Here is a 23,842-nt window from a genome sequence, read left to right on the forward strand (position 1 = left end):
AGAAGGCGGGACCAGAAGCGTTGATTGACAGGTGGTGTGCGCGCTCAGTTAACAGTGGGACCACGAGTGCTGGAGAGATATGAATTTGTGACTGTAGTGGAGTGGTCTCAATCGTGGATACACGAGACGCCGGGTAAGTGACCGTTCGGTGACGTGTCGCCGTCCTGTGGGTATTTGTCGGCTTTAAGTGGTGAGTGGTAATAAAATCGCGTGCGAAAAGAGGGCCAGTTGAGTTGTGCAGAGAGTACAGAGTAGGAAGTGTAGTAGTCAGTAGTGTGTGTGTGAGTGTTCACACACACACAGCGCTCGCGAACATAATATAATCCAGAATCCACGGCAACTGGAAGTTTCCTTTAAAAAAGTATGACGCAGCGCGGGCTAGCCAGCAAAACATAAAAAAAAAAAAATGGAATAAAAATTTTAAAATAACTGCCATGCGTCAGCAGTTGTATGAATGGGAGCAAAAAAATGGCCGCACGTGTCACGCAAACATACGAGACAGTATAAATCAAGTATTATTATTGACTTGTAACACTAATGGAGGCACAGAGTAGAAGCAGGGTGAGCGAGGAGGCAGCGGCCGGGACGGTAAAGCGCACTTGCAGTGGGGGGAGGGGGGGCTCGCGGGCGGGAGTGGAGCGGAGCGCTGTGTGTGTGTCACGCGCGCACGTTGCGGAGACGTTGCGGGAGCTGTGTTCATTCCATAACGACTCGAGTCGGTCGCCGTGTGAAACGTGCACTGTTGTAATAACAGCGTGTCTTTGTCGAAGCGTCGCGTGTGTGGCGCTTGCCTTGCTTGGCTGGCCGCTCTCGAGCTGCTGTGCGCGTCAGTCCGTGTGTCGCGCGAACATCATGTGTCTCCGCACCTCCACGAGGACACGGACGGACGGACGGACGGACACCCCGGAAAAGACGGAGCGTGTGGCGATGCTAGAGAGACGCCGGACCTTCTCCGACAACAAGGGAATAAATAAAAATAGCATTCGCTCGTCTGTACCGAGAGTTATTCTCTAGTTGCGCAACTGAACTGAAGTGCGTAAAACTAGCAGATTTAGCGGAAAAAAATGGTCAAAAACGGGCTCTCTTTTTCTTCATTCTTGTAAATCCATCAAGGGCTTTTTACCTGTGAGGAGGATGAGACATCTGGATCCGAGTCATCGGAATGACACCCCTAGATCATGTGGGCTGTTTAGTGGCACATCTGGATGCAACCCTTTTGAATAACATCTCTGCAGTTTGCCTAAAGTCGTGTTAATGAAACACCTGGATGGAAGCCAGGTGAATGAAACACTGAAATCATGGAGGGCTTGCGAATGATACGCCTGGATTGAAGCCGTGCAAATGGAACATGGGCCGGAAGGCTTGTGAATGAAACGCACGCGCGCACACATTTTCTGAACCGCTCGTTCCGTACGGGGTCGCGGGGAACCGGAGCCTAACCCGGCAACTCGGGGCGTAAGGCCGGAGGGGGAGGAGGAGGGGATGCACCCAGGACGGGGCGCCAGTCCGTCGCAAGGCATCCCAAGTGGGACTCGAACCCCAGACCCACCAGAGAGGAGGACCCAGTCCAACCCACTGCGTGCCCCCCCCCGTGAATGAAACATTCTGATGGAAACACCCGGATGGGAGCCAGGCAAATGAGACACCTGGATCTGGGCCATTTGACACACGCTTCTGAGCAGCAGGTCACTTTCGGAGCAGCATGCAGGTCCGCCCAGGCGAACGTACCCTAGCGACAGCTCCTTTCTGCATCGCACGCCAGCAAAATCACACTAGATGGGGAGAACGCCGCCGCCATTTACGTTTATATTCATCCGTTTAGCTGACGCTTTTCTCCGAAGCGACTCGCATTTCCGAGAGCGATGCAAAAAAAGTACGTCACGTGAACGGAAGGAGCGATTCGGATGCGACCGATTTTATCCGGGAAGCCGAAGCCGTCGGCGCCAAAGTTCCCCAGGAAGCGCCGCGTCCGGTTTAATCCGTTTCGAAGTCGCTTCCCATCTGACATTTTAACATTTACCAGAAGTGCGAAACTGTGAATCTGCCTGTGCTAGAAGATGCACAAAATCGCCAATTAAGCTCTGCCCTTTCCGTAGAGTCACGCAACTCGCGTACGGTCAACGTTGACCTTTGACCTTTTGGTCTTCGTTGAAACGCGACCCGTGTGCAAAGTGATGAGTCGGTTTTCAAAGACATTTGGGTGCGAGAGCGGGGCGTACGTACCGTACGCGCACGTACGGCACTGCGGCGCCAAGTCCGGTTCGTTGCGCACTCAACGAACTACGGTGACGCGGTGTGTGAAACGCTGAGCTCTTGGGGAAGACGGTGTGCGTCCTTCCGCTTTGGAAAGGATTCAATTGGGACCGAAGCCAAATATACCAGATAAAGTGCAAGCGAACCAAAAAAGGGCAAGGTAAAGTCGGACAAATGGCAAAAATCACAAATACGTTTCTGTGGCCTGCAAAGTACCGGGTCTGCGATTCCTCCTTTGTCCCGTGATTAAAACGCGCATCAAAAACGCGAGGTTTTTTCATTTACCGTGTTGAGATTCGTGTTGGTTTGTTTGTTGGCGTTTTCTTGGTCGCCGGTATGCGGGCTCTAAGGTCTGAAAATAACTATTTGAAGACGCGGCTGAGTTCGTGTTGTGGGCGAGAGTCGCGTCGGAGATTGCGACCTCGTTCTGATCTGTCAAACAACAAGCCCGGGGGGGGGGGAGCATCGACTCCGACTTCGCTGGACTTACCCCGGGAAGCCACGCTCGCACATTTACTGCTCTGAATGACTCCCGTGGCTAATGCAAAAGAGAATTCCAGGTTACCTCGCTACACTGTACTGCAGCCACCGCTTCCTAAGCTTTGAACTCGTAACCTTCCGGCTACAACTAAGGGTTCCTCTGCATTTGTTTTTTGTTGTTGTTGTGCTTTAAAACTGTAGCCTCATCTTGACACAGATGTAATAATCCTCTTACGATGACGATTTGAGCCTCTGAGTGACCTACATATGGCGGGGCGGGGCGGAGCGGGGACTGGGCTGGGACGGTCGCGGAAACCGTGCCGATTGGCCGAAAAACGGAGCCGGCCCAGAGGAAACGCGTCGGCGCCGAGCGCGGGATCGACCGCAAACGTGTCTAATTGGACAGCTTTAAAGGACCGCATCGCTGCGGTGGCGTCCTCTGAAGGACCGGGCTTCGAAAATCGCCGACTTTCGCCGGGGCTTCAAACCGACGGAGGGAAACGGAGAAGTCGACGAACTGCTTCGTCGGCGCGTTCGGGATCGTTCGCGTCTCGCGCCCTGACCGACCTCCCTTTCCTCGACTCGCAGCGGACGAATATGAGCGCAAACAACGCGAGTTCTGAAAGTGGTCATCTAAGCTTGCGCCTGTTCAATGACTTTGGGTCTAAAGGCAGCAGCTCTGACCGCTACTCTACCAGCTGTCCACCTGTGGTCGTAGGGTTAGGTGAAAACTGGGTGGAGGATGTGCTTCGGCTCCGAGGCCCAAGAGCAGCGGTCTCTAACGGGGCTCGCTGTGATCGGTCCCCTGTCTCACGTATGTGTCTCTTCCACACGGGCCAGGAGGAGCTGCGGAGGTAGAGAAATCTTCCCGTGTGTCTCCCGGTCTGGAGAGCGAGCTCCGAGAATGCGACACGCTCTGTTCCACCGTGGCAAGGAAGGACCGTGCCAGGAGGCTCAGGGCTCAGCCATGCGTGCGATTCGTGAAGGAATTGCTCAAGTAGCTTTGCGGCTATTAACATTTTTCCAGGGGATGTCTTTCAGGTCCAATAATGGCCCCGTCGGTGATTGCTGGCCGTTGCGCGAGGAGCTCTTTCTGCAGAGCGCTTCCACTCGCTAGGGAAGAAGGGGAAGAGGTGTGGAATGCCGCAGAGGGACGCTGGAATTGCGGCTGTCTTCCAAACATGCGCGGCACCTGCGATGCTGGTGATCTTATTCACCGCTGTCGCGGAAAGACATCTGTCTGTCCGCAATCGATAACTGCCCGCGCAACACAGGGTCGCGGTGGTCCAGACCCTATACCTGAGGCACAGGGTGTGAGGCAGAGTATACCCTGGACAGGACACCACATCATCGTACCTCACACACACATACACAAAGTGGGGATTTAGAGCCACCAGTTCTCCCCAAAACACATGTGTTTGGAGTGTGGTAGGAAACCAGAGCACCCCGGGGCATCAAAACCCACACCCAGGAGCTGCGGGTCACCACATTTACTGTGTAACGGTGTATCAGAAACCGGTGTTACAGACGCTGCGGTCGCTTTGTACAGGAACGGACTGTTCTGGATGCGGTGCGACGGCGCGAAGAAGGACTCTTCGGGTTTGGACCTGCCAGGCACTTCAGCAGTTTGCCGGGTTTTTGAGCCGTCTTTGAATGGCTATGGTGTTTAGCGGAAATAAACCAGCATTTATGTGGGCCCATCAGGAGCAGGATTTGGGCATGAAACTGACAGTGGGGTTCCGAGCTCCTTGGGTCCAGCGCTGGAGAGGGCGTCACAGATGGCGCTGCACGTCACCGGGGCAGCAAAGTGGAGGAAGCATCCGGAAACATCCGGTCGCTCAAGGGGGCGAGGCCCTCCAATTACCCCTTGCGGCACATGTTTCGAGTTCAGTTTTAACTCCCGCTTCTGTTTCTCATCGAAGAGAGAGAGACCGAGCCGGCAGCGAAAGAGGCGGGTGGCCGTGGGGCACCGGGCGACCCTGACGCTGCAGGTTTGTCACAATCGCCGGTGTTTTGTTTCCATCCACAGCGATTCATTGCAGTCATTCGGCCCCGTGTTGGGGGGGGGGGGGGGCTTCGCTCGAACGGCGATTTCGGTGTTTACCGGAAACCTGGCATTTCGCACATTATACGTGGAATAAAGGGAGGACATAGTGGAGTGGAGGGAAGTTGTGGCTCGTCTCCGTGCTCTTTGAACGTTGAGACGTTTAAATGGGTTTAGTGAGTCGTCACTGTAGCGCTGTGCCTTTTCCGCATTGATTTGTATGAACGTGACAGGCGAAATGAATGCTTTCCTACCTTCCTGTTAACATCAGGTGTGTGGCAGCAAATTTAATTGCTCAATTAATTTTCTTTTATTTTATTTGACGTTGGGGTCGGCGTCAGAGTGACAGCGTGACGTGTGTGTGAACGGCTCCGCGGTTCCTTCCGGAGGGCACCAACAGCAGTGGCTCCAGAACGTCGGGTCGGTGCTGTGGTTTCGTTCGGTCGGGGCTCCGCGCTCTCCTCCCCGGGCCCTGCTGCGCTGCCGCGTGCCGTGGGCTTGGGGGGGGGGGTCTGACCTCAGCCAGGGCACAATGGCCCGCTGTGTGAAGGGTCCAGCCCAGTGACTGGCGAGCAGAACAGAGGCCTGCTGTCCTGGGGGCCGTGGGGACGGACGGGTCGGTCGGAGAGAGCGGCGGGAACCACCACCCTTACCCCCCCCCCCCGATGCTGAGCGGATCTCGCCCACTCCCCCCAGGTTCCGTACCGTCTCGGAGGAGCGGATGAGCAGTGCGTAGCTGCAGCCGGTTACCTGGGAGACTGGGACTGAGGGCAGAACGACTGGCACAGGTGAGGCTCTGCGTCAGGGCATGGGGGGGGATGGGGGTGTCGGAGTCTGCAGAGGGATGCGCGTGTTCCCTGGGGTTGGGTGTGTGTTACCTTCAGCGTGTCTGTGGGGGAATTGTCAGCGCTGGGATGGGATCACGGTGGGCTTGGAGGATTATGGGTGGCAAAGACTTGCTGTCATTTGTATGTCAAGAATCATTATTGCTGTCAAATTCCAGCAGCCGGTGCTATATAATTGCAGGTGGATTGTATATCCTTCCAAATTATTAATGTTCAAAATGAATTTCGTCATCTTTGTCGACGCACGTCGAACGCGGCTGAACGCGGACGCGCGTTAAATCGGCTCTGATTCTTCCGTCACGAGTTCCGTCCTTTTCGTGACTTCGCATTAGCATCGGGGCCCCCCGGCCGTCCGGAAGCGGGGAGGGCGCCGTGCGCTCGCGCGCTCCCGCCGACGCTCTGTCCGCCGACGCTCTGTCCGCCTCTCCGGCGTCCCATGGCTTACGTTTAAAGGACGTGCGAGTGGAACGCACGGGGCACGCCTTCTTTTCACACCCTTCGAATAGCGCTCGCGCCACGTGGCCTCGCTGTGGCCGCCGGCTGATCGGCTGCCGTCCGCCCCCATTGTCGCACGCTCCGGCGCGAGGTGCGGGGTGTCGAACGCGGCAGCGTCCGGTGCTTCTGGATCCCCCCCCCCCCCCATCTCCCCCTTCCCCTCTGCCCTTTGTGAGTGAAGTAGCTAAGAGACAAGTCAGCGGTAGTGGTTAGAGCCATTGCCTTTCTATTGACGTGCCCAGGTTCGAATCCCACCTCCTACTCTGGTACCCCTGATCGAAGCTCTTACCCTGATCGGCGCAGTAAAAATGACCCTAATGAGTAAATCGTTGTAAGTAGCTTAGTGTGCAGACCTTGCGTTGTAAAACGCTTTGGAAAAAAGTGTCAGCTAAATAAAAAAGTAATAATGAATAGCACTTACCGCTTGTACGCATCCTCTCCAGGTGGTTTTGTGCCCGTGTTCAGCGGGCATCTGCGTGGCTCTCATTTTCATACTGCGAGTTTAACGTAAATGAGCGCTGAGTGACTGTCACGTTGTCTTCGCAGCAACAAGCCGCCGGCCCCGCGGACATGATCGCAGGTAGAAAAGCTCCGGTTTTGCCGGTTAACGCCGTCCCGCCGTGTTCTGACCTAACGCAGCAGACTAAATCGTAGCGCGGCTCTAACGGTCGCGTTCCAGATCGCGCGCGAAGAGCCGCGAGGGCTGCTGTCCGACAAAGGAAAACTCGGCGAAACCGATTCGTGGGACTTAACCGCGGACGCGCAGAGCGGACGTTAATTCGGGCGGGTCGAGAGGTTAACGAGTTCGACGCTCGCCGAGTTTTCCTTGAAGACGGCGCCCCGGACGGCCGGCAGGTGGCCGATAACCCGCATAACCCGACTGATGAGCTGAGCAGTGCATTAATGGCAACTCGCAGCGGCGGTCTCTCGGCCGCACGATTTTGCCGATTTGAGCTCGGTCCGCCTGGAGAAATGTCTCTGACGCTCACGTTACAGCAGCTCCGCAACAGGTAAGTCCCCCCCACGCCGTTTTTCCCTCTCTTTGGTTTATGACGCGATCGGAACCGAAAACTTTTGTCGTTTGTTTTATTTGCTCTCTGTTATCGAAAGCAGTAACGTCGCTTATAATGTCAAAACGGGACGTGTGTTTAGAACCACCTGAAAGTCCTGAGTGGCGGTTCAGTCTCTTCCTGGGTTTAGTGAGAGTTCGAACAAGTTGGCAACAGCGGGTTTGACCGGGTCCTGCTCTCCGGTGGGCCTGGGGTTCGAGTCCCACTTAGGGTGCCTTGTGATGGACTGGCGTCCCGTCCTGGGCGTGTCCCCTCCCCCTCCAGCCCCGCGCCCTGTGTTGCCGAGTTTAGGCTGTGGCTTCCCGCGACCCTGCTTGGGACAAGCGGCTTCAGCCAGTGTGTGTGTGTGTGTGTCTGTGTGCGTCCGCGCACGTGTATTTTCACATAAAAGTGTTTTAGTGGTAGGACTCGTCTCCGGTGGTCACCTCAAACAACCCAGCGAGCTGTTAGTGAAGAAGACGCGACATGGACACAGATCATGTGTAGCCCAAGACCGGGAAAGGATGTTCAGTGGAGAATCCCCACTTGACAGTGTAATTTACTTCAAGGTTACACTTTAAAAACAGTAAACGGCTTCCCTTTTTTTTTTTTCTTTTTTTTTTGTTTCTCTTCTCACTGCATTGCTGATTTCTATACAGTTTTACCTTTTTATCTGTCTCTTCGCCAGGTAGCTTTTCCCCAGACCCTCGCGGTGTTTCTCAAGGTCTCTTTAAAAAGGAAAGCTGTGAAAGAATATTTACCTTTTCGGGGAGGTAAAGAGACGGATCTGACTGTGGTCTTTATAGATGTGCTTTTTGGTTTATTCAGTGAAACACTGCAGTCCCACCGCGTTTTAACTCCAGAGCTCCTCGAAAGCAGCTGTGGATCTTTCCGACTCAGAAGTTAGCGCTCTTCATTTTTTTGAGAGTTATGCCATTGTATTTATCGTGTTTGTCTTCCCCCTGTGTTTTTAAATTTGAAATACATGAGCTTCCTAGTTTATAAACTGAACAGGGACTGTTTGTCACTTTATGGGATGGTATGGTGGCACAGCGAGTAGCGCTGCTGTCTCACGGCGCCTGGGTGGTGCGAGAGAACACAGGTTCGATCCCTGCTCAGTCTGTGTGGAGTTCGCATGTTCTCCCCGTGTCCGCGTGGGTTTCCTCCGGGTTCTCTGGTTTCCTCCCACAGTCCAAAGACATGCTGTTCAGGTTCCCCCATAGTGTGTGAGTGACAGAGAGAGTGTGTGTGTTCCACTGATGTATGGATGAGGGACCCAGTGTAAGTAGTGTATCTAGCAGTGTAAGTCACCGCGGTGAGTACGGTGTGTGGGGTGGTAACACTATATAGAGTTTGTTGGAGAAAAGCATGTGCCAAATAAATGTTTGAATCTTGTTTTATTTATAATTCCAAAGTCTGTTTCACCTCTAAGTCTTGATCAACAAAAGTTAAATAATAGAGATGCCCCTCCATTTAATCGCTGATTAGGTTCTGTAAAAATATTGGCTATAGCTGCAAAATGAAAACTTTCCATCCGGTAGCTTTGCGCTACATTTAAGTTTAACACAAAAACGGCTGAAACGCGTGCCGTTTGCACAAGCTGATATCGAACAGGTATTGTTGAGCAGTTCTTCCCATAGGCATGTGCGGCGCGTGCCATCTCCTCGCCGCTTTCAGCCTCGTTCAACTTCGTCGCCATGGCAACGGCACGCATCTTAGAATCGCGTACTGCTAGAATGACCAACGCTTTCGAAGACCAGACAGGAGCTGTAAACACCGTGGAAGAGAGTTGAACTACGTCACGGTCCCGCGGCCCCGCCCCGTTTCGGCGTGCCGTGCTGCCAGCCGAGGACTCGGCCGGTAGACGCAGATGTCGTTCGCTCCGCGACAGGCGTTTTAGGATACGTTTAAAATACGTTAATGGAAATGCTAAAAATATGCGATTTCTTTGCTGCTTTTTTCGCGAAAGAGGGTTGTATGTCTGAAAATGTGTACGGTAACAGTTAAGCCGAGGAGCCGGTGGAGAAAAGGAGCCATTTGGCAGCATGTCGCACCTGTCCGCTGGGCGGAGGGTCTCAAATGAGGCTTTTGCCTCAGATTCGGGATTTGACAGTGACATGTAAAATAGCGTCGTGCTGTTTTATACGCAAATCGTATATGAGGCTAAGTCAAAGGTGAGGGAAATGAATTGCTGTTAATTTTACGGGAAAATGTTTATTAAAATGAATTGCTGTAACGGAATCGTGCACTTGTTGTAGCGTGATAATGCAAAGCGATTTTCTAATGTTTTTTAATAATCCTGTGTTTTTGTCGGCAGATTAAATCCAGATTTGCAGCAACTGGCGACTGCGGGGAGGGGGGCGGGGCGGATCGCAGCCTGCCAATCGCATCATCGTACGGCACAACTGGTCGGGGAGGGGGCGGGGCCTAAATGGTGCCTGTGGCAAAGAAAGGAATGCTATTGGGCGGCTGCACCGATGGGGCGGCGGCTGTGGGATCCTGTGCAAATTAAGACTTGGGCTGCGGGGGCGGCTGTACGGCGAGAGGGAAACGGGCGATGGGGGATGGGCGTGGGTTCAGCGCGTGGTCCCGAAGGTCAGCGCGCGGAAAGGACACGGAAGCGCGGCTTCTGTCCGCAGGCATCGCGGGGTCACGGTGCTCGTTCAGTACCGACCTCTCCGGGGGTTGGAAGCGAGACGGTCGCCGTGCGCCCGCTGGTCCGATTCCAGTGACATCGTGGATAAAAACCAGGCCTAATTCCTGCAAGCGGTCAGATCACAAGCACTGTTCACGCTTTATTACAATAGTTTAATGCGTGCTCAAGAAAACGGCAGGAATGCAGGTCACGATCCTGAACGGCTCTTGGTGTCTGGAGAGCCTGGTGCAGTGGTGTCTCGGGATCCAGGGACAGTGTAGAGACCTGATGGTACGAGTGGTGGGGGCACCATGGGTACATTGCTCTGTGTGTGTGTGTGTGTGTGTGTGTGTGTGTGTGTGTGTGTCGGGGAGCGTGTTGCTTGCAGCGCATTTCTTGACACCAGGAGGAGATTGAGGAGGGATTTAGTTGTAGGCAGGGGAGTGAGGAATTTAATGGGCAGTGTGGTTGGTACGAAAGCGACTTTTTATGTGTGTGTTTGTGTGTGTGTGTGTGAGAAAGAGTGAGCACACACTCATATCCATAAGCAGAGAATGTATCTTCTAAGCTTTCCCTGATGTCAGCGATGGCATAATCTACGGTATGTCGGAGAGAGACGAGGCCCGAGGACTCATCAGGGTTGGAGTCGGCGTGTGACCTACCGCGCCATTGAGTGGCGGTTGGTCCGTTGGACTCGTTTTCCCTCCGAGATGGTCGTCTTGGCAGAAGAGGTCTGCAGCAACGGCGTAGAGTCTTCTGCGCAGAGGGAACTGGCAGAGAAGGCCGGGAATCGGGCCGCTGTGCCCCGAGGCGAGTTAACTGACCCCGCGTCTCTCTAGATGGTTCCCTGGCCGGGCGAGCGTGGCCGTTTGAGCGGGGATTCCTACACCCACCAGGCAGTGGCCTCTCGGGTGTTGATCTTGTCAATCATATTTAATAGCTTGTAACCCATCAGGACCATCAAACCTGTGTGTCGCTTGTGACGTTCCACCTTCAGCAGTGCTACATTTGCCAGCTCTTTGCCCGCTCCCTGAAAAACAGCGCCGAATGAGGGAATGCAAAGTTCCTATTTAGTACAACTTGTGAGTTTTATCGTTCCCGATGGCTGTCGAGCTGTTTAAATGACTTTTGTGAGAACATAATCTATGGAGAAGTTCAAATTCTCCGTTTTTGTTCAGCTCGTTCGACAAGCCAGTGCCTTTCCGGAAAGTCCTCTTCAAGCGGGGGGGGGAAGGGTTTTTCTAATGTGACCCCTGACCTTGGCTGACGGAAGAGAGCAAATGATCTTCTTCACGTCGGTGAGTTCCCAGCTGTGTGAACAGTGTGACATCATCGTTGGAGGCCAGCAAACACCACGTTGAATCGGTTGGCAGGCTTTTGCCCCGGTCCACGTCCTCAGTCGGTTGGACACGGAGCTCTAGTCATGTCACCGGTTCTCGGTTTCCAATCTCTGCCCATCATTCCATGTATCCATAAATATGTCTTCTATGTGTCCCTTCAAACATCGTGCACTCATAAGTTGTAGTTTCCAAAGACCACGACAGCTCCGGTGACATCGTAATGGGTGGGGGTGGGTATCGGAGTGAAGCGTGTCGACGTTGCAGAAAGCCCTTCCCCCAGATGGACTCTTGGTCTCGATGGTTGTCTCGAGGGCCATCCTGGGACGTTGGAACACGGACCACGGGCCAGGACGAGGAATGAGGAGCTGGTCCAAATGCTTTGCCGTTGATCGCCGAAGATGAGGCGGCCCGTTTCCGTCGCGAGCCAGGGTTCTCCGAAGCGAAGACGCGAGCTCCTGGATTCGTGTTCCAGACGCGTGGGCTCTTTGGCGGGGATCTCCTGGAGAGCGGCGCCAGCTTGGTGTTCTTGGTGTGCTTAGCCAGTTTGTTCCAGCTTTTTGCACCCTCTCCTTTTGAGCCCTTTTGAGCTTGCGATGGAGCTGTGATGACTCACTTTTTTTTTTTTTGGCACTCGGGTGCTGTTTCTCTTGCTTAGGAGCGACGGATACGGAGCAGTTTCACGAACGACGGGCCCCGAACACGTGCCCTCGGGCCGCCACTTTTGTGCGGGGATTGGATTTCCTCTTCTGCGTTCGGCAAATGTTTGCCGCTCTGTGAAAAAACATTAACGTAATCCCTCCTAGGAGGTTTCGAGTGAATTCTGCTCCGCTTGTGTGACGGAGAGCTTTTCCTCAGTCTCCTCTTTCGTTCCGCAAGCTCGCACTTCTATCCGAATATCCTGGCAAACCCTCCACTCCGATTGAAAACTATGAACGGGCGAAGCGTTTTCCTGGGGGACCCGACTGCCGCCGCGACGCCCGAGCTTCCCGTCCCGCGTGGACGAGCCTTTGATTGCGGGGTTTGCTGTTCAGATCAAACATCATTTCTGCCACCGAAATCCCCAGTATGGTGGAGACCTCCGGTGGGAAAGGGAGTAGGGCGTTGTGGTGCTGCTGCAGCGTTATGTAATTTAGTCACAAATTTTTTCCAACCCCTAACATGGTGTCTCCTGGTGGTCTGTAAGAACTCTAAAGAGTTTTCTTTTTTTCTTCGCATTTGACGGAAATAGGTTCTGGAGCACGTTGTAAATGAAAACAAGATGCTACCCGCATGGATCACGCCTTGGCAGCGGCTCAAGCCCTCTGTGCTGTTGTGGAAATCCCGGAACGAAGTGATGGCCGGCGGCAGCCGCGGTCCATCAAAAACGGACTCTCGTTAATCCGGCGCCCCGTGCCGGCGAACGGCTGGATCTCGGCGCGTCGGGGCTCCGAACGGGCCGGTCTCGCCGATCGGTCGAGGACGTACGAGCCTGCGGAGTCAGATGGGTTCGAATGTCCCCGGACCGTCGAGCACAGCTTGCTGCGGAAGGTGAAGAAACAGGCGAAGAAATGACTCGCCCTGCTTCCAGGCTCTCCCTGAATCATATAACTTCGAGTGGATTGAAGCCTGGTTGCTGCCGCGACATTTGAGAGTAATTTTCCCTCAACGCCTGGAGAAATTGGCACTCGGAATCCACATTTAGTAGTTGCCTGCCCGTTTTTGTACCCATTACGGGAGCACGTTCTTGCTCAAGCAATCTCCTTTGCGAACCGCATTCGTACGCGTGGTGAGCCTCGTGGCCGACGCGGTCGCTGCCGACTCTTGGGGATAATGGAGCGTGTAACTTCTAAGGTACCGGTTGGAAAGGATTCTGTGTCTTTAGGGCAACGATCCTCTTAGATCCAGTGGGACGGGGCCCGAGTCTCTGCCAGTTAGATGTTGTTCAATTTTCCTCTTCCTCTTTACGGGGCTTTGGGCGAGAGACTGAGCAGGAATGCACACATGGAGGGGACTTGGCCCGGCACGCTGGGGGAGATGATTATAGATGATTACACTCTGCGGGGAGCGGGGATCAGAAGAGGATTACTAGCATTCTGCCCATGGCTTATTCATTAACCGGGGGCCCTCGCCGATTCCAGAGATGTGGAATTACTTGACTATTTGCGCCACTTTACACTGGCAAGATATGTTGTGTCACATTGGATGAGGTGGTCCGCTAGCGTAATCCTGTGTCTGTCTGCAGCGAGACCCCGTGGTCTCTACGTTCTCTCCCAGCACATGAATTCCCACCCTCTTTTTATGGGTGTAGGCTAGAGGAGCAGTGCAGTCTGTGCTTCTAGAGGCTTGGTCTCTTCGGCACTTTCGTGCTCGCTCAGGAACGCTCGTTTAGAATTCATTCCGCTACGGCCGAAAGCCCGAGACGCGTTAGAGGCTCTGAAGGAAGCCTAGACCTCGTTGGGTGTTTCCAGAGCTGCGCAACACTTGGCGCCTTCCAACCTCACACGTCTCAGACTTCTCAAATGCCAGCTAAGGACATACCTTGAGAGTTAATGGACCAGATTTTAGTCTAAAATGAACTGCACTAAAGGGGGGCGCGGTGGCGCAGTGGGTTGGGCCGGGTCCTCCTCTCTGGTGGGTCTGTGGTTCGAGTCCTGCTTGGGGTGCCTTGCAGCGGACTGGCGTCCCGTCCTGGGTGTGTCCCTTCCCCCTCCGGCCTTACGCCCTGTGTTGCCGGGTGGCTCCGGTTCCCTGCGACCCCGTATGGGACAAGCAGTTCAGAAAGCGTGTGTGTGTGAGAACTGCACTATGAGCTAATTACCTGTAACTGAGCAAATAAAAAAAAAAAAAAAAAAAACTGTGTTTTAGGTGGGGGGCGTGGTGACGCAGGAGGTTTGACTGGGTCCTGCTCTCCACTGGGTCTGGGGTTTGAGTCCCGCTTGGGGTGCCTTGTGATGGACTGGTGTCCCGTCCTGGGTGTGTCCCCTCCCCCTCCAGCCTTTCGCGCGGTGTTGCCGGGTTAGGCTCCGGTTCCCCACGATGCTTCTTGGGACAAGCGGTTTCATACTCTGTGTGTGTGTGTGTTTTAGGTGGATTGGTGACTCTGAATTGTCCATAGATTCTGTATATGCACGTAGATGAATGAGTGTGTGATGTTGCCCTGCAATGGACTGGTGTGCTGTCCAGGGTGTCCCCCCCTGCCTAACACACTATTCCTCTGGGACAGTCTCCAGACCACTGTGACCCTGCACTGGACAACTAGTTGTTAAAGGATGGATGGAGGGATGGGTGGATGGATTGTCCACTGGAGATTTCCGGTGGACTTCAGCCAAGCCCGACACGAACTACAGTGAGAGACAGTCGAGAACAGGTAAACTCAACGGCAATAAGAACTAATGCAACTGTTCGGTTGCCAACGGGGCTGACGAAAAAGGAGTTGGAGTTCCCCCTACGCTTTATGAGACTTGATTGACAGGCTCTATTTGCAGCCTTTGACTTATTAGCACAAGTGATGCTGAGAAAGCAGAGTCAGGCTGCTCCTCAAATCCGCCGTGCAGCAGAAGCTCGGAGATCATCGGTTTTTCGGTGCTTCCTGTTGGGCGCGCAGAGTGTGCGCGCAAACAACGAAGAAACAGTTTTGCGTCGGTTTCGGCGAACGGCCTATATGTGGTACCGTAGTGTGTTTCATCTCGGCACCTCGGTCCAACGGCTCTACGGTACAGCAGCCCGATGAAACGTGTGTGAGGCTGCGTGAGTCACGGTAAGTGTCGGTAGCACGACCACGTTCATCTGCCCGTCTTCGGTAACGGATTCACCAGCTGGAATCGCTGCAGCCTTCATTTCCTCTAGATGCTGATTCGCGTTTAAAGCTGTTGCCTTAATGCTTCCGCACGCATGGGCGGCTGATCACATCCTCCCCACAGCACCGCAGCGTACGCCAGCTGGCAGGTTGTACGGCTCTGTCTGGGCCTGCGAGCGCCTCTCCTTCCCCGGTAGCGACAGGCGTAGTCTGCGCTTCCTAGCGACTGCATATGAGCACCATGTTTGCCCCAAAGAAATGTACCATGGATGTGCACGAGTGCGTGAGAGAGGGCGAGAGGGTGAGATGTTCTTATTTTGCCTTCCAGCAGCCATGCAGCAGGTCTTGGACAACCTGGGTGACCTGCCCTCCTCCACCGGGGCCAAAGACATCGACCTTCTGTTCCTCCGCGGCATCATGGAGAGCCCCGTCGTGCGCTCGTTGGCCAAGGTACCCCGGAATCCGGTGCCGTATAATTGTGTCCATTACTCCATTACTCCATTACTCCTAGGCTGCAGCACTCCTCTCCCAACAACCAGCCCTTCCAGGGCACTCTTACATATGCTCGGTGTTGCTAAGTAATCTTATTTTTCTTTTTCCTCAGCGGTGCGTATCAGAATGGCGTGATTTTCTGATTCCCGTGTTACGAGCTGAGCTTCACGTGTCCTGACCGAGCGTAAAACGACATTAAGCGTCACGAACGCGTGGAATGTGCTCCGCAAGTCGGTGGGAGTCACGTGACTGGGGTCGATCGGCAGCGCCAGTTGTCGCCTCTCTGTGCCAAAAGCACCTGCCCTGATGCCCTGACCCCAGCAGTGACCTCTGGGTTGACCTCTGCGTGTAAGAGCAGCGAGCTTTAGATTAGAGGCATTGTGTCGCCGAGTCCAGCTTGGATGGTCTGTCACTTTAGCACCGATGGGGAGCACAGGTACACTGTGTCTCAGCTCGCTCCGGTTCGCACTTCGCCCTTGGAGGGCGACGTAGGCAGCCTGTCGCTGGATGGCGGCTGGCCGGGATTCTTTGGGAATTGTTGGTCGACGGCACCTTTTAGCGATCAGCGGCTTTTGACGCCCCGCCCGCAGGCTCACGAGACGCTGGAGGACGTGAAGCTGGAGGCCGTGCAGGACAACAACGTGGAGCTGGTGTCGGAGATCCTCGGCGACATCAGTAACCTGAGCCGCCGCGACGACAGCGCTGCGGAGTTGTCCAGGATCCTCAAGGAGCCCCACTTCCAGGTACTTGCCCCTCCCCCAGCCCCTCAAGACACTGCTCTCTTTCTAGCCGCTGATCTGAGGTCAGCCCAAGGAGCCAAGAAAGGAGTGGGAGTGCTGTGGAATGCAGCCTCCAACAAGTGTTTACGCCCATCCCGCGGTCTTCGAAAGTCACACCTAACACCGCACACCAGAGTTGCTGTGCCTCAGACAAAAGTTCACATCTCCACGCAACTCAATAATATCATAAAGTGTGTAATTTGAAGCCGAGTTTGAGTTGCGATGAGGCTCCGAGCGCAGGGAAGTTCGGCCGGAGAACGGGCTTTGTCTGAGGCTCCTCCCCCCGGAGTGAATCCCCCCTCCGTGGACCAATCGGAGCACGGGAGTCGTTCTCCTTGCGGCCAATCGCACGAGCTCCCCGTAAGGGGATTCTGCGGGCTCCACTCACCGGCTGCGATGTGTGGCTTAAGCTGCGGGATAAGACCCTGGTGACCTGGAGCGAGTGCGGGAGCTCGCCGCACGACAGATGTGTGTGTGCTTTGTGTGCTGATGAATGCAAATCCTGTACTATGGCTACTGCGGTGAGAACAATAGTGCGCATTCTTCCTCTGCATTCATTCGCTGGATAAATTTTTAATTTCTTTCTGTAGGCTCGCTTTCGCTTTGCTTAAAGTGATGAAAACGCAGCAGGCTATGTCATTTCTTGCTCTCTCTTCCCAGGGAGTGCCGCGGGGGGCAAGGGTTTTATTCCCTCCGTGCTCATCGGTGCTGTCGTAGGCGGTCGCGGTGGCGCGCGGCACGCGTGCGTCCGAGGCCCGAGCGACCGACCGACCGACTCGCTGACTGTCGTGCTTTGTGTGTCTCTGTCCTTGTTTGCCCTCCGGCATCCAGTCGCTGTTAGAGGCCCACGACATGGTGGCCTCCAAGTGCTACGAAGCCCCGCCCCCGAGCTCGGAGGTCAACAGTGACGCGGCGGCAAACAGTGCGCTGATGCAGGCCGACGCCGTACGCATGATCGGGATCCGCAAGAAGGCCGGGGAGCCCCTGGTGAGGGAGCTTTTACTTGCTCTTACACAAGAAGGATGAGAGGAGAGTCTGAGGGTGAAGGATGTGTTTAGGCTGTGGGTGTGAGGGTGAGGGGAGACCGCAAAGTAGTGGTTATGTAGTTTATGGAGTGGCACTTTGGCACATGTCACTTCCAGCTAATGGATGAGGAGCCGTCGGCGGACGTGTCCCTTTGTGTGCCAAGCTTGTCGAGGTGAATCGGGGGTGATGCGGCGTCCTGCTTCTTTCTCAGGGCGTGACGTTCCGGGTGGAGAAGGACGAGCTGGTCATCGCCCGGATCTTGCACGGCGGCATGATCGACCGGCAGGGCCTCCTGCATGTGGGCGACATCATCAAGGAGGTGAACGGGCGCGAAGTGGGAAACAACCCCACGGAGCTGCAGGACATGCTGAAGGAGTGCAGTGGCAGCATCACGCTCAAGATCCTGCCCAGCTACAGGGACACGCCGTCCGCTGGAGAGGTCAGAGGCTCGCGCACACGCACGCAAATTAAAATTCCGGCCGGGTACAGAGACGTGAAAGTGGACTCCTCTAGGTTCCGCACTCCTCTCGTTCGCTGTGGGTTGACACGCAGGTGACCAGTCACCGAAAACACACTGGAGGAACCATCATCGCATCACATGAGCCTCCCCTCTCACCTCAGCCGCGTGTCCCTTGCGCACCTGGGCTCCTTCCTTTTGGCCTTTTCATGGGGGAGGGGTGTGTCTAATCCCAGGATGGCGTCCCTCTTAAGACCGCGCTCGTTTCAGCTCCGCCTTGTAGTTAATGACGGAAGCACGGTGGGCGGCGCTTGTGCCTCACAGCTCCCGGCCAGACACGGGTTCAGATCTCGCTCGGTCTGCGCGGAGATTGCGTGTCCTTCCCGCGTTTGGGTGGACCGGTCACGCACACCCTCTCTGACGGTTCACGGCTCCTACGCTGTTGAACTTCCGCGTCTTTCTGCGGGCCTTCAGTCGGCGGCACGGAAGCAGAGACGCGCCGAGGGCGCCGAGCCCCCAGCCCTGCCTTTCCCTGTGCCCCCTCCTCAGACTTGGCTGTCTTACGTAACGCTCTCCTTCCAGTCCTCGGAGGGACGGCGCGAGGGTGGGGATCGCATGCGCTCCGAAGGGGCCCCAGAATGCCGAGCGACTGAAATGGAACACTGAACTCCCTATTAATAACACTCCATGTGCTATCTGGGGCACAGCAGGATTGTAAGAGAGCCCTCGGGGGTCTGTGCCGTAGAAACCCCTCCCGGAATCAGCATGCCGCACTCGTGCTCCCTTGTACACGCATGAGAGCGCACGCATGCACGCACACGCACCGCAGCAGACGTACGTAACAGGCGTGCGCTTGCTCACGCGTCATGCTGACACAAGGGGTGAGCCATTTTTCCTGGACAGTTGTTGCTTAAGTCGCTGTGTCTGCATGCATGCTTGCGATCGTACGCACGCACACACACACACACACACACACACAAGCCAGGAAGGACAAGAAATGTAGATAAATTGCCCTCAGTGATTATCAGAGTTAAATGAAAAGCTGCAATCATCAAAGTGGTGTCCAGGTAGAGGCTTTAAATAGCCGTGTTTTATGCTTCGTCGAAAATATAATGGTGCGGCGGGTTTGGCCGGGTCCTGCCGCGTGGCGGGTCTGGGGTTCGAGTCCCGCTTGGGGTGCCTTGCAGTGGACTGGCGTCCCGTCCAGGGTGCGTACCCTCCCCTGCAGCCCTGCGCCCTGTGTTTCTGGGAGAGGCTCCGGCTCCGGCAGCTGTCGACGTCGGTCGGTTGTTTGAAAGTATAGTTTTGTGGGGGCGCGTCTTGCAGGAAGGAGGCCGACAGGATTTTTGTAACTTATATTTATGCGCAAATTTACATTTTCCGAATTACTCCTCAGCTGTGACCTGTTCGTCTTCCAACGTAGATTTCTGCTAGTTCCTTCTCATCTAAATGATCTGCTTATTGCATTTATTTATGCAGCCGTGTGCCCTGCCCCTTTTCTCGTGCCGCGAGGACGGGTCGATCGCTCCCTTGGCCGCTGTCGCCGTGAGAGCGCGCCGCTGGGATACGACGGGGACGGACCGTTCGCTGTCGTTTCCAGCTCCAGACGCGTGGTGCGCGTCGCCTCCGCTCCGAGACATTTCGCAAACACGCGGCAGCGCCACGTAATTAATCACAGGGGATGTCGGGGAGCATGCTGGGAAAATTGACATTAATGTATAAAAATCGCCCAAGCCCAGGTTTGCCCGAAGCAAACTCCTCCTCGTTATTTTCCATGATGGTCTTTGCTTTTAGTTAATAGGATCCTGGAGGACATCAAATCATATAAAACGCGTTCAGGGCGCAGATGTTTTATTTATTTTACTCGGTTGCTTTTCTCGTGGGCGGGGGGGGGAGGTCACGCGCGGTACGGCGAAGCCTCAGACCTGTGGATTCGCGGCCGATACCGTGCGCGTGCTTCAGGGCTCCGTCCCAGTGAAGCGAGCGCTTTCGAGTTCACATCCCGCATTTTTCCACGCGTTTCCTCAGGAAATGAGGCAGCGTGTCTTCCGCCCAGGTTGCCCACGCGTGCTCAAACTTTTGACTCGCGCTTTTGAACGGATTGCGATGAACAGGAAAGAATGAGAGCGCCGCAGGTTTCAGCCACGCGGCTCTCGCTGTGTCTCTCAGGTGTACGTGCAGGCGCACTTTGACTACAATCCAGGCAACGACAATCTGATCCCCTGTAAGGAGGCGGGGCTCCCCTTCGCCAGGGGCGACGTCCTCCAGATCGTCAACAGGGAGGACCCCAACTGGTGGCAGGTGAGCCGCACCTCGTCTTCCGGCTGGGGGTTGGCGGGGTCATCGCGCTGTGAGCTAACGCGGCCTGGCGCGTATTTTCCGTTGCCGTCACCAAGACAGGAAGTGGGGTGTTTTTTTTTTGTTTTTTTTTTTTTCTTTGGCTGGAATGTGACCGGATGGGTAGGGGAATAGTTAAGGGAAGGATGGGTCGATCTGGTTCTAAGCGGACGGTCCTGGAGCCGGAATGTCGGCCGTGCCACCTGTCTCTCCGCTCTCGATGCAGGCCTGTCTTGTGGTGGGCGGCACCACCGGACTCATTCCCAGTCAGTTCCTGGAGGAGAAGAGGAAGGCGTTTGTCCCCAGAGACTGGGATGGGTCAGGTGAGCTCTGAGTTTATTGCTGCTCCCACCTGCGGTTCTAGCGGTCAGATGACCCCCCCCCGCCACGGATTCATACCGACCTTTGACGTCATCAGAAAACACCCTGTTGCGTTTGACTCGGTGTAGCACAACCTCCGCGCCCACTGGTGGTTTTGCCTTCTGCGAAGGATGATTGCGCCCCCTACTGGAGAACAAGCACAGTAACATTTATATGTCATGACCCAGGAACACTTTGTGGGACAGTGAGTGGGAAGAAGAAGAAGAAGATGATGTACCTGACAGCCAGAAATGCAGGTGTGTATTCAGTAGGGCTGTTTGACTGTAAGGGACCGTCCAGGTGGGTTGTTCTCTCTCTTCGCCGGATGCAGAATCGCGCGTTTGTCCGATCCGTTTCTCTTTACCGCTTTCCTTCTGAAAGCTGCTTTTGTAACATCCAGAGTTTGATCGCCACGAGCTGCAGATCTACGAGGAGGTGACCAAGGTGCCCCCTTTCCAAAGGAAGACTCTGGTTCTGATCGGAGCGCAAGGAGTGGGCCGGCGGAGCCTGAAGAACAGGCTCATTGTGCTGCACCCGAACCGCTTTGGCACCACCGTCCCATGTGAGTTGTTTCGAGCATCTCTGTCCCCCACGTTCGGTCCAAGGCGGACGCTCAAAATTCAAAATTTGACCGGTATAGGTTGTACATTTCTATTTATTCACTTAGCTCGTGCTTTAATAAAAAGCAGCTTAAAATATTACAATTAAATACAATTATTGACCCATTTATACAGCTGGGTAATTTTACTGGAGCATTTTAGGGTAAATACCTTGCTCAAGGGTACTACAGCCAGAGGTGGGATTCGAACTGACAACCTTCAGATGTAGAGGCAGCAGTTCTAACCGTTATAGATGGAAAACTCATAAGGAGCTCATTCATAAACCCTTTTAGTTTTATAACTAGCACTTTAGTCCTTCTAAAACGACTCTTGTAACGTTTTGACAACATCTACGGGTGTAGGTGAAATCGTTCTTCCGGTCTTCAGCAGATATTAATCCTCCGTCTTCCCGTTTGTCCCTCAGTCACCAGCAGACGCCCTCGGGACGAGGAGCGGGACGGCCAGTCGTACCGCTTTGTGACTCGGACCGAGATGGAGGTGGACGTCAAGGCCGGACGCTACCTGGAGCACGGAGAGTATGACGGCAACCTCTACGGAACCAAGATAGAATCCATCCACGAAGTGGTGAAGACGGGCCGGACCTGCATCCTGGACGTCAATCCCCAGGTCCGAACCACTCTGTCGGCGTTTGCGTGTCACAGTTAGCTGGCAACGGCCTCGATGGCCACAGACCCGTGGTTTGCGAGGCCTCTTCTGGCCTTTTAGCTCGTCTTTCCTTCTCTCTGCAGGCCCTGAAAGTGCTGAAGACGTCCGAGTTCATGCCGTACGTGGTGTTCATCGCCGCGCCCGAGCTGGACACGCTGCGCGCCATGCACAAGGCGGTCGTGGACGCCGGGATCACCACCAAACTCCTGACGGTCAGCTCGGTTTTGAACCCCTTCTTTTCCTCTTTCGGACGTCCCTTTCCTGCCTTGCTCTTCACACTTCCCGTCCTTGGTCTTTCTACCCGGCAGGACATGGATCTCAAGAAGACCGTTGATGAGAGCGCGAGGATCCAGAGGGCCTATCGACACTATTTCGACCTGACGATTGTCAACGACAACCTGGACCGGGCCTTCGAGAAGCTGCAGGCCACTGTGGAGAAGCTCTGCGCGGAACCGCAGTGGGTGCCGGTCAACTGGGTCTACTGAGCAGAGCCGGCGCGGGCGGGTGTGCGAGCGAGCGAGCGAACGTGCGTCGTCACGCCTGCGTGCGCACGGTGATGAAAGGCGAAGGCGACTGGGGGGGGAGGGGCCTAACAGGAGCCCTGTCCGTACTGGACTCCACCCGCTGCATCAGAGGCACAACCCTCCGTGTACAGTACACACAACTTTTTTCTAAGCTGCAAAGGGAAGAGTACCTATTTATTTTAATATTTACAACTTTTTACAGAGTATCTTTGTATTCAACTTGGGAAATTAAACAAAAGAAACTGTGAAAATGGTTACAGCATTTTTTTTTTTTTTTTTTTTTTTTTTTATTTATTGTTTGTATTCTAGTTGTTTCCAGCCAAAGCCAATAGTTTATTGATACAACTAAACGTACTGGACAGGTATTTGTTGGGAAAGGTCTGACCCCGACTGCTTTTTCCAGAAGAAGGCTACGGCCCGGCCGGGTCGCGGCGCCACCTCACCGGAGCATCTGCGGCTTAGTACGCTCTCTGCTCTACGCGAATCTGTCTCCGTCCCTGTGGTCCGCCTCTCCGCCCCGTCCTCGTCTCTGCGCCATTCTTCTACAAGCCATGTTTGATCTCTCACCTTTATTTAAAAAAAAAAAAAATACTTTAACAGTAGACTGCAGTGATGTACAGCTCATCATTTCGAGGGGGGGGGGACCTGTATTGTAAACCCCTCTATCTGTTGCTTGTTGTATCTTTGATCGGTCGCCTCCTGCTTTAAACTGCTTTTAGGTTTCTCGTGCTTATTTTTTGTGGCCGCGGGTTCAACTTGAGGTCCAGGTGTACGTGTGCGAGTCCGCTTTGGGTTTTCCGTTTCTCCGGAGCGGCGTCCTCTCCCGGGGGCTCGGCGCGCTCCACGTTGTGTGTAATGCCTCATCTGTCAGTGTGATGCTGTGCTTCCTGTACGTGTTAAAGGCCGACGCGGAACGCTTCCCGCGGAGCGTCCGCCGACGATCCCCGCCCCGACTTGTTGTCATCATCCTCAATAAACGTGTGATATTTGTCTGTTTTTACTGAAAGGCCGTCCCACCTCCTCCGGACCTCTTTTGCAGCGACTGGGCCTGTATTTGCAAATGGCATTTTCAGTAACTGTGAAATAAAGGAAGTGGGAGTTGCAGAGTGCGGTGGCATTCTCATGTACGCGGCGGAGACGCCGCGCTTCCCATCATCACCCGTTGTGAGCAAGTCCCTTAGCTTGAACTGTGCGGGCGACGCTATCGTGACCGGTGAGGGAACGCGACATTCATCGGGCGCTCAGCATATGTGAGAAACGTGCAAGTAACCTGCACACAGCTCTAACACTTGGTTTTCCCACAGGGACCAATTTGTAAGTGGAAGGAAAGCCGTTTCACGTTTCATCTCCATCATCACCAACCGCTTGTCCTAAGCAGGGTCGCGGTGAACCGGAGCCTAACCCGGCAACGCAGGGCGTAAGGCCGGAGGGGGAGGGGACGCACCCAGGACGGGACGCCAGTCCATCGCAAGGCACCCCAAACGGGATTCGAAGCCCAGACCCCCCGGAGAGTGGGCACCGGGTGAACCCACCATGCCCCCCGTCTGTTTCATGTTTCCAGGAGGGGGGGGAAAAAAGAAATTGTACATTCCCCTTTGTGAATATTATGCAAACTTCGTACACGTTCTCCACCGTGAATGCAGACGTCAACACAATGAACCAAACCGGTGCTTTATTAAACATATT

The 23,842-nt window shown here is 54.6% G+C and overlaps 1 protein-coding gene across 6 annotated transcripts; it reads left to right on the forward strand.

Moving 5' to 3' along the window:
* The first annotated feature begins 32 nt into the window (after positions 1-32).
* Positions 33-23,258, forward strand: pals2b (protein associated with LIN7 2, MAGUK p55 family member b). Of its 6 annotated transcripts, none has more exons than XM_018750422.2 (13): positions 33-133; positions 5,474-5,565; positions 15,245-15,366; positions 15,999-16,151; positions 17,019-17,174; positions 17,425-17,652; positions 19,840-19,971; positions 20,234-20,330; positions 20,556-20,624; positions 20,768-20,929; positions 21,391-21,593; positions 21,716-21,844; positions 21,941-23,258. In XM_018750422.2, the coding sequence occupies exons 3-13, from the start codon at positions 15,250-15,252 to the stop codon at positions 22,115-22,117; spliced, it is 1,623 nt and encodes a 540-aa protein (XP_018605938.1). In that variant the 5' UTR covers positions 33-133; positions 5,474-5,565; positions 15,245-15,249; the 3' UTR covers positions 22,118-23,258. The 6 variants fall into 6 exon arrangements, with proteins under 6 accessions (XP_018605938.1, XP_018605940.1, XP_018605939.1 ...); XM_018750424.2 differs by having other exon boundaries at positions 15,248-15,366; XM_018750423.2 differs by lacking the exon at positions 5,474-5,565.
* The last annotated feature ends 584 nt before the right edge of the window (positions 23,259-23,842 follow it).

This window comes from Scleropages formosus, chromosome 23 (assembly GCF_900964775.1).
Source record: "Scleropages formosus chromosome 23, fSclFor1.1, whole genome shotgun sequence".
Lineage (NCBI taxonomy): Eukaryota > Metazoa > Chordata > Actinopteri > Osteoglossiformes > Osteoglossidae > Scleropages > Scleropages formosus.